Below are 10,463 nucleotides of genomic sequence, written 5' to 3'. Positions count from 1 at the left end.
ATTATTAACAGGACCATGCTGCTAACGGGACCATGCTGCTGACAGAGGCACACTGCTAACCGGACCATGCTGTTAACAGTAACAGTGTTTTTATAACACTATTTTTATTTTAATTGCTTTTTATTGCTGTTTATTGTTGTCTGTACTCTGTATGTTGTCTGTCTAAAACAGATCTCTCTTGAAAATGAGTCCTGGTGACTCAGTGAGACTAACCTGTATAAATAAAGGATAAATAAAAAAGTAAAATAAAAAATGTGTTTGATGGTGGGAGAAAGGTGTTGGTTTAGAAAAACGCTTTGCATTTTAGTTATCATTTCCTTTGAGATTAGTGCGAATGATGAGTCAATGATTTTACATGTTTGTAGTGTGGCAGTTCTTTTCTGCAACCTGTTTTTCTCAGCCACTTGTGGAAAATGTGTCTTGTTTTTATGTTTGTTCAACACTGATGCTCACGCCCTGTGCTCATCCTTGGTGTATTACCAACATTTTTGATGCTTGTTCAAAGCTTGATGTACTGTAATGTAAAATCACATCTACCAGGCGATTAGTGTTTAAGAGAAGATCCTGCCGTCTGCATCCTGAAAACAAAACGTCTTAAAGTCACAGAGGACTCACTTTTTACCACCTTAATATAAACAGAAACTGGATCTGCTCAGCAGGATCTAGTACAGATCATGATGTTTTTTTTTTATCCCTAGCAGCAAAAAGACAAAATGTAAGCACTGACGCTTCAAGTTTTCTGTTTGTGTCTCTGTTAGCAAAATATCTAAGTGGACAGACTTCAGCGAAACGTTCAGAAAGTAGTCTACAACAGGATATAACATTAATTCAAAATGTGCACCGAAGCTAAGTGAACTGCACAAACACAAAAATGGCTATGACTCAACTAGTTCAGCAGATACTGTGCTGCGTGGTAGTAGCTGAGAGTCAGTCCAAACGCTTGCTCTGAGAGCTGACATATGACAGACTTCTTAAAAGCACATAACATTTTTCAAGGTTTGACCAAAACAACGCTATCATTTCTCACCATAAGAAGACGTTTAGCTTTGAACTCTTGAAAAAGTGGCGAGTGATATCCATTCTTTCATGGAAGCACAGGCTTTGTACATTTGTGCAGAAGCATCTAACGTATTTTTTCTCTCACATCCATGCTATTAGATTTCTGTTTCTTTACACTGTTACCCGTCTGCTGTAGTTTATATTTTGTATCTCCGCTTGCATGTTCACACTCGTTCACACATCCATCCCACGAGTGCTGTGTAATGAACGCTCCCCTTGAGGGATAACTGATTAATACATTTTCTCTTCATGGAAACGTAGACATTCTGTGCCACAGACTGGGAAATGTTCCAGATTGGCAGCAGAGTGTTTCTGGTTGTTGCCAACGGACACAGACTCGACGGTAACGGACCAAGTCAGTACACCATTAACTCAACCGTCTACGAGCTGGACATGAGTGGACGGATGTTTGTCCGCTTCCAGGACATCGTCACCCACAGGTATCGATGTGTAATCGTCAGACGAGATCTAACAGACGCATGTGCGAACACAGACCACAAGATAATTTTTGTGTTTAAAGATGTTGGCTGTCATTTCACTCAGTCATCATCTCCACTTAACCATCATCTTTTTTCCCAGCGCAGTGGATTGGGAGTTCTTCAGCCTCGGGGAGGAATATTTTCTAGTTGTTGCTAACTCCTACAGCGGAGAATCCTACTCTCTCAACAGCATTCTTTACAGGTATTTAACTTGTCAACAGCTTCCTCTTCTCATATGAAGTCCTTCATCAATCTTTGTGTCAGGTGGGACCTGTCATGAAACCATCTTAGGACCATAACTCAAGACTGATGTAACATTTTAAAGCAATCAACACGTTTGATGTGTGAACAATAAGGATCTGCACTCCATTGTTGTAATTTCTTATTTGTGTTTATTTCTAGGTGGCAGGGATATGAAGGATTTGTTCCTATTCACTGGCTCCCAACAATCGGGTGCAGTGACTGGGAGTTTTTCAGCTCTAAAGGAGAATCATATTTAATCTACTCAAGTGCCAAAGCACCTCTCACCAAAATATTCAAGCTAAAAACTTACTAGAGTGAAAAAGGTGTGCTCGCGTCTTTTTGTACTCGCTTTGTGTATGATTTATTGTGTGTTTTTATAACTTTGTAGACAGAAAGTTTATAAATGAGATAGATTTGGTAAAAATTTTATTTAACAGTCAAACAAATGACTGAAATATTACCATTTATTAAGGTTTGAGCTCATATAAATGTTGTAAATGTTCACAATCAATATATATTATTTAATGTTTTTGTGTATCTATTTGTGTGGATTGCATGAGAGAAATTAATACAACTCAATCTCCTTTAAAATCACAATTTATCTATCTATAAGGACATTTTCATTTAAAATTATATCTTGTTTTTTTTTTTTGTTTATAAAACTGGAATATTTATTTTCTTACATCTTCTTATATAACTTTGTACTAAACTTGAATTTACCTCGGACTGCATGGAATAATTTATAAATGAAAAGTGACTGTAAATTATAAAAAATGTTATTAAACAATGTTTGACTCTGGTTGTTTATGCGTTCACAATCATTTAGGTCTTTTATTTAGTTTTTGGAAAACAAACAAAAGAAAAAACATTATCGTGGTTGCTCCTTAAAAACTACAACTTCCATAATACTTATGGAAATTAAAACTCTCGGTTACCGGAAATGCAGCTTTTATCTACGTTGCTTAAAAAAATAAAAACGTTTAAAAATATATTTATATGCATTTTTGTTTCACAAATTCACAACATATGTAAAGCAACTAACAAAAATATAGGTGTTTAGGTAAAATAATTTCTCCAGTTTATTTTAAGATCGCCTCGCTGGGACTACAAGTACCACAATGCTTCATTCCAGTCTTCGACGAGGAGAAACATGGCGGCTCACTGTTCAGCTATGGTGTCTTTATTTACGTTTAGTTTACTATCTTTTTTAAGACAGAGGCTTGTGTCCAAAGCCACTTTTGAGTAGGAGTTTAATTTAATTGTTAGTTTGTGTTTCGGTCAGACGACCTGCTTTGTTCGAGCAGTTCGGACACCGACTGTCAGATTTCATATCAGTTTTGCTCGGCTGTCAATCTGTTCGTCGGTGAAGGGCTGCGATTGATTGAGATTTGTAATCGTGCTAAATCGGTAACACAACTGTAAACGCAGCACACACTGAGGGTAATATTCGCAATGTTTAACCCCGTAAATTCCTCTTACTTCAGAGTCAGTCCAGCCATTGTCGACCGAGAACTCGGCAAGACCAAGATGAGATAGCAAGAGGGCACGTCGGAGTGCTAACACGCGTTTTGCTGCATAACTAACAGAAACACACAGAGACAGAGAGGAAAACCAGGAACAACTCAGAATGTTTGGAAATCTTTTTGAAGAAGAGGAGAACGAAGGCTTCTCTTCAGCCTCCTCCAAAGTACGAAGTGCCAAAGGGGGCGACGAGCCACCTCCTCCCCGTGGAAGGAGCAATCTGTGCGGCATCAAGAACCAGGGAGGGACGTGCTACCTGAACTCTCTGCTCCAGACTCTGCTGTTCACCCCTGAGTTCAGAGGTATGGACAGGTGACCCCACTTCAGCACCACAGCTGAAACTCTTTTCATGTTGCTGGGCTTGTGTTTGCAGAGAAGCTGTTCCAGTTGGGGCCAGAAGAATTGGGATGTCTCGATGACAAAGACAAGCCCGGAGCGAAAGTACACAAAGCAAGACGCTTGTGTTTATCACCACCCACGTAATTTAGGTGTTTATAGTTTTGTTCCTTCTCCCCTCAGGTCAGAGTGATTCCCCTGGAGCTTCAGAGGCTGTTTGCTCGTCTGTTACTGGTGGACCAGCAGAGCGCCTCCACCACTGACCTCACCGCCAGCTTTGGCTGGAACAACAATGAGGTCTGTGCTCATCATCTGTAAGCGCAACAAGATCAAGGGGCTTACGCTGCACATTTCATCTCAGTAACTGAGTTAACCCCTCAGTCAGCCCCAAGGACTGGAATTCCCTTCCTTCTTGTGATCTGAAGATCATCTAAATGTTTCTGCAAAATTATTGCCTACAGAAAAAACAAGTTTTACACAGAATGTAAAGATAATTATCAACCGTACTTGCCGCCGTACACGTCACACGGGCGTATAAGTCGCATCAGTCCAAAAATGCCTCATGAAGTGGAAAAAACATAAATGCTTTGCTTCACCATACAAGTCGCATCTGTTATGTGTCACCGCTGACAAACCGGAAATGTGGGCCGGTGTTGTGCCAAAAATCGATTGGCTGCCAAATGGTGGCTGCAGGAGCGTGCACGGGAGGACTTGAACAAGAATTTAGCAAGATTAACACTTAAAAACAATTATTTGTTTGCTCGACATTATAGCAAAGGTGTGTCTCTGTTGAACTTTTCATTAGGGCCAGTAGGGGCAGGGCAGCCGACTCGGGACGCAAAGGTCCTGGGTTCAATCCCCAGTCCCTGCACACCCTGTGTTGTCTCTGAGCAGGACACCCAATCCCGAAGCACCCTGTGGGGGCCCACCCAGCCACCCACCGCCCCACCCAGGCCCACCCCAGGCGCAATGGATCAAACGCAGAGAGCCAATTTAGTCTTTGTTTGGGAACATACAATGATAACAACGCATAGCACTTTATTATTTATTTATTATTATTATTAATAAATGCCCTTTGACAATCAAATCAGCTGCATTTCTAAAGCCGATTTGCAGCTGCTGGAGCACGCAGAGGGGAGGACTCGCTGTGCATTTCTTCGAAACTTAACAAAATAATCACCTAAAACAATTATGTGTTTGCTCAACATTATAGTAAAGGTGTGTCTCAGTTGAACTTTTCCTTAATAAATGGTCAAATCAGCTGCATTTCTCCTGGGCGGCGCAGAGAAATGCAGCTGATTTGACGTTTGCTTCGACATTTGGAGTTCCGGAGCAAGACGAAGGTGGCTCTGTATGGCAAGCCAAGTGTCTCATTAATAGACACTTTGACCTATTAATGAGACACTTGGCTTGCCATATTAGTCGAGGGCCCTCTAGTGGCTGAAAATATTAGTGTTCAATACTTTCCATGTCAGAATGAATGAAATCGTCAGATCTCAGCCAAAAATTGGATTATGAATATGAGTAAAAAACATAAATAAGTTGCTTGGCTGTATAAGTTGCAGGCATGCTAATTTATACAAAAAGGTGTGACTTATACAGCAAAAAAATACAGTACTTGGAAAAAATGACGCAGTGATGTCTTTTAAACTAGTAGTACTGTTGTGGCTCAGAATCTTAAATGTCAGTTTTATAGGGTTTAAAATTTAGTGTATTTCAAAAGATTGCATCCATCAAAATAATTATACACTGCAAACACTTTTAGTATGTATTAAATTGTAAATAATTCAATTCATTTTATTTATATAGCACCAAGTCACAACAGAAGTTTTCTCAGGGCACTGAACAGATTCACATACAATATAAATGCCAATTAATCCAGTTCTCTATCTGAGGAAGGAAGCCTGCAGATTGTGTTGATGAAGGTTATCACAACTGACACTCAGCTTTATGGGTACCTTTTGCTACTTGTTTATCTCTCCAACAGGTTTTATGACATTTGGTAGTTTTTTTTGTTCAGCCCTGTTAGAAAGAAAAACTAGTGTTAGTCAAATTTATTTCTGTTCTGTGAAAAATTTATTCTGAAACTGTCGATTGCTGCAGTTTATGATCCACCGATGGGTTATTTCTTTTTGATTGGTTGTCTTTAGTTTTGTTGCTATTTTACTTATTTATTTTACTAAAAGATTTACTGAAACGCTTTCTTTGCATGAATTATTATTTAGTTTTTCTTGTTATTTTTGTCATTTTCAAGAGGACAAGTCAACACGACGTGCAGGAGCTGAACAGGATCCTGTTCAGTGCTTTGGAGCACTCTCTTGTGGGCACCAGTGGCAGCACGTTTATCCACCACCTGTACCACGGGACCATTGTCAACAGCATTGTCTGCAAGGAGTGTGGAAACGTCAGCCAGAGACAGGTGTGTCCTTGTCTGCCTCTTCAAACCAAGCTGACCTGATCACAAATAATCTGCTTTAAAATGTGTTTTTATACAACACAATACAACTTTAGTTATAAAGCACTTTAAAACAACACCGTTGGCCAAAGTGCTGCACACTAACACATACAAGCATAAAAACTGTAAACTCAACAGGTACCATAAAAGTAATGAACTACCAAATCATAAAATATCAGTTTTTGTTTTTGACTAGGAAGAAAATGATTATGTAATGCCTGGAGATGTTGCAGCCTACTTCCTGTTTGTTTATATTGACTGCAGGAAGACTTCCTGGACCTGACGGTGTGTGTTTGTGGTGTATCGAGCCTGGAGGAGGCTTTATGGAACATGTTTGTGGAGGAAGAGTTGTTTGAGGGCAGTAACCTGTATCGCTGTGCTCAGTGTGACAGACTGGTCACTGCTGCCAAGGTCAGTGGCGCCTGTCGGCTCCTGTTTCCACATTAACAGACGCACATTATAATACATTCAAAAACTGAATGATTTCTTTTTTTATTTGACATTTTTCAGTCTGCCAAGCTGAAACAGCTGCCTCCATTCATGACCATGTCTTTGCTGAGATTCAGCTTTGACTTTACGAAACTTGAGCGGTACAAGGAGACGGGATGCTACAGTTTCCCCCTTACCATCAACCTAAGACCGTTTTGTGAACAGGTTCCTTCTCTTGTTTACACATTTAGGGCTGTTGGCCACAAACATTCAGCTAATTTGAAATGTCTTCAAGCCCCCGATGTTTCCCCCTCACAGACCGATGGAGCAGACTCTGATTTCACCTACGAGTTGTTCTCGGTGATTATCCATAAGGGAGGCTGCTACGGAGGCCATTACCATGTTTACATCAGAGACATTGATGAACTTGGCCAGTGGAAGCCTCCGGTGAGAACATATTTGAATTAAAACTATTGGATTTCTTTGTTTTTCAGAATGTGATGTACTTTGACATTATTTTAGCATGCATAAACAACCAATATACGTGTCTAAAAAGAGGCAGCACCTTTTGTGTCGTTATGCAACAGTACAGGGTACGGACACACTTTACATTAAACAAAGCATGAATGGCAAGTTCAGACTAAAAAGTAGAAGCTTAAAGACTGGTCGGTCTGATTCAGAACAGTTATACATAACTTATAACTTTATTGTTGGAGGAAAACATTTTCGCTTAAAAGAACCACACACAACGGCAAGAGATTTTTAACCAGCATTTTCCTTGCAAGGACTCAGAGACGGATTCTATGCACAGATACACAATGCGTGGATCATGTCACTGAATGAGCGTCAGAGTTTTCTGCAGACTTGTACAGCAGCAGGTGTTCCCTCACAAGCTGCTGCTGTCAGACGCACACACATGATCCATGGGCGTCGGCTAGTCGACCTCCAGATGGAGATAAGAGGATGTTCTGGGCATGTTCTCATGGCGTCAACACCAGTGAGGCCCTGTGAGTTGGAGAACTGGGCTTCACACTGAGACGAGAGAACGTTTTGAGCACGATGTTCTCAGCCATAATATAATAAAGATATTCATACCAAGAATTCTCTAACATTTATATAAATAAAAAAATTAAAGTACAAAAATGTACCAGAAAGTACATTAGCTTATCTTGAACGTTAACATTTTCACTTTTTAAGGTGGAAAATATACTTTATAAAGTTACAAGCAAAAGGTAAGTGATGTCTCATTGTTCAAAGTACCATGTTTGTACCTTTCCAGGTAGCTACAGCAGGAATGACAAGTTAAAGTACTTTTGTTTAGGAACATTTCTGTTCACTCATTTTTTATTTTTTATTTTATTTTTGAGTTTGACCAAAAGTTATGTCCTTTTGCAAAAAAAAAAAAAGCACAAAGTTGATGTTTCTCACATCATTGTTTCACATTAGGGAGCTGTTACTCAGTTCAGGTTAAATCCGTTGTCTGAAGCAAACATTTTTTGGTGGCTGCACAGTGGCACAGTTGGTAGAGCTGCCACCTCTCCGCGAGAAGGTCGTCGATCCAATTCTGGCCCGGGGTCTTTCTGGCTGGAGTGTGCATGTTCTCTCCGTGCATGCGTGGGTTTTCTCCGGGTGCTCCAGTTTCCTCCCACAGACCAACAACATGCATGTTGGACTGACTGGTAACTCTGAATTGTCTCTAGGTGAGAGAGAGTGAATGGTTGTTTGTCTCGTTTGTCTCTGTGTCCCTGTGATGGACTGGAGACCTGTCCAGGGTGTCCCCCCGCCTCTGACACAGTGACTGCTGGATATGGGCACCAGTGACACCCACGACCTGAAAAGGAAGAATGGGGTAAAGATGATGGATGGATGGAAACATTTATTGTTTTTTGTTGTCTCCCATCACGGAGTAAAAGGGGGAATTGGAAATATCGTCTGTGCGTTTGTGCCTGTTGTGTTCATGAAAAATATGTTCCTTTTGAAAATTGGATTGCCACGTCAAATCCAAGATGGCAGTTGCCATATATGTTATAAACTTACCACCCCTTTTATTTTTTTGCAAACTATGCTTTCTAGTTTTTATGTAGCTTAAAAGTATAATTTCCTCAAATAATGGCTGGTGTGGTGGCTGAAGATTAATGTACGGTGGCCAAGGCCACCATTGGCCACCCTCTAGCTCTGCCGCTGTGCTTGGTCATAGACAAATTGCTCCCTCCACTCACCAGGATCAGTCGCTCTGCGTCAACTGGGACAAGCAATAATGAAAAAAACAACTTTTCTTCTACACAATGTAACTCCTATCTACTTATATCACCAAAACCATTAAGGTTCACCTGCATTTCATGTTTAATTCCAGTCCAGAAAAAGACTCATCATAAAAAACTATAAACATTCACTGTTCAAATCCTTAAGTGACAGGACATCAGCTTACTGCTTGATGCAGTTTATTTTTTAGCCTTCATTTTTTTATATTTTATTAAGCGAGTGTGACATTTCTAGAGTTGATCACATTTTCTGTAGAACGGTGTGTACCGTTCAGATAGGAAGAAAAAAAGCATGTGATTATTTTTTCTCCCCTTTTTTTGAAAATTTATTGAAGTTACTCGTTGATAAAAACTTCTTACTTTACAAAAACAGTTGTAAGCTCAATCATCCAGGTAAATACATTTAAAAAAAGGTTAAATCGTGTCATCTGGACATGATTTAACCTTTTTGTTACCTTGCTTTACATTATCTATTTTAAATCTTAGCAACGGTGCTTTGCTTTTTTAGAAGAGCTATCTGGAAGAATAAGAAAAATATATATTTAGGCATTTGATTACGTTTACTGTTGTACCAATCTGTGATGGGTGTACTTTTACACCCCTATTTCTTTTTCCATGTTTTGTTTTTAGGAAGAGGACTGCAAACCCAAAACTCAGAAGAAAATCAATCAAGTCAAGGAATCCTGTGAACAGAAACCACAAGACGACGATCCTTTGTTTGTTCTCACGACAATAGTTGCCCAGGTACACTCAAAGTCTTCAGACCTCCTTGTGGCTGGACTGCTGAATGCTGAACAGCTATAAACCCCTGTGCCTTTGCCATCCACTAGGAGTCATTGAAGAGTGTTCTGGTGGACCAGCTGGGTCAAAAGCTCATGGATAAAATTGGCTCATCCTGGAGCAAAAAGTTCAGAAAACAGTATGGTCCAATTGGAAAGGTGCAGTGGATACTTTTATTTTTTCATTCAACCTTTATTTAGACAGGCTAGTCTTATTGAGCCACGAGGACTCATTTATAACGTCTTGTCTGCCACTAACATTTGAATATTTCTTGTACGTATAATTCAAATTCTTTGCTCTCTTTCTTCTGGATTATTGAACATGGACTTTGTTGGTCTCTTTCTTCTTGTTTAGTTCCTGCAGTCCCACAGCGATGTTTTCATGCTGGTGTCAAATGGGACTCGCGTGGCGCTGAAGGCAAACCCACCAGTGACTGAGACCTCCACTTCAGCAGAACATACTCCAAACTCTGGCACTTCGACAGCTCCTGATCCGAGATGTTCAGATCAACAGCTGGACACAAGCCAAGAGCCTTCATCAAAACCAGAGGTATTGAAGCAGCAGCTTTTTTTTTTTTTTTTTTTTTTTTTTTTTTTTTTTTTTCTTGATGGCCTCCCTTCTCCCCTTACAGCCATCCTCTCCACACCATTATTATGAAATATTTATTATAGTGACTATCTAGTGTAGGTGTTGTTGTTTTTTTTTTTTTTAATAGAATAGAAAGAAAGAAATCAGCAGCTTTTCAAACATTTGGAGATCCATCCATCCATCATTCCATCCATCATTCCTTCCTTCCATCCTTCCTTCCTTCCTGGATCACATCCATCCATCCTTCCTTCATTCTGGATCACATCCATCCTTCCTTCCTTCCTTCCTGGATCACATCCATCCTTCCTTCCT

General features: G+C 40.0%; 2 protein-coding genes across 2 annotated transcripts in view; both read left to right on the top strand.

The window, feature by feature from the left end:
• Positions 1-2,094, top strand: part of LOC119427005 (thrombospondin-type laminin G domain and EAR repeat-containing protein-like) — an 11,958-nt gene extending 9,864 nt beyond the window's left edge. Inside the window, exons 11-13 of the mRNA XM_037694579.1 lie at positions 1,321-1,499; positions 1,639-1,740; positions 1,941-2,094. Of these exons, the coding sequence (XP_037550507.1) occupies positions 1,321-1,499; positions 1,639-1,740; positions 1,941-2,094 (435 nt within the window). The remainder of the gene's footprint in view (positions 1-1,320; positions 1,500-1,638; positions 1,741-1,940) is intronic.
• An 823-nt stretch (positions 2,095-2,917) lies between these two features.
• Positions 2,918-10,463, top strand: part of usp40 (ubiquitin specific peptidase 40) — a 22,145-nt gene continuing 14,599 nt past the window's right edge. The window contains exons 1-10 of the mRNA XM_037694591.1: positions 2,918-3,604; positions 3,676-3,743; positions 3,822-3,935; positions 5,893-6,057; positions 6,358-6,504; positions 6,604-6,747; positions 6,841-6,969; positions 9,414-9,527; positions 9,614-9,721; positions 9,918-10,112. Coding sequence (XP_037550519.1) covers positions 3,409-3,604; positions 3,676-3,743; positions 3,822-3,935; positions 5,893-6,057; positions 6,358-6,504; positions 6,604-6,747; positions 6,841-6,969; positions 9,414-9,527; positions 9,614-9,721; positions 9,918-10,112 — 1,380 coding nt within the window. The 5' untranslated portion in view covers positions 2,918-3,408. The remainder of the gene's footprint in view (positions 3,605-3,675; positions 3,744-3,821; positions 3,936-5,892; positions 6,058-6,357; positions 6,505-6,603; positions 6,748-6,840; positions 6,970-9,413; positions 9,528-9,613; positions 9,722-9,917; positions 10,113-10,463) is intronic.

This window comes from Nematolebias whitei, chromosome 21, assembly GCF_014905685.2.
Source record: "Nematolebias whitei isolate Nwh7 chromosome 21, NemWhi1, whole genome shotgun sequence".
In the NCBI taxonomy this organism is placed as follows: Eukaryota; Metazoa; Chordata; class Actinopteri; order Cyprinodontiformes; family Rivulidae; genus Nematolebias; species Nematolebias whitei.
This window is presented reverse-complemented; position numbering and strand designations above follow the sequence as displayed.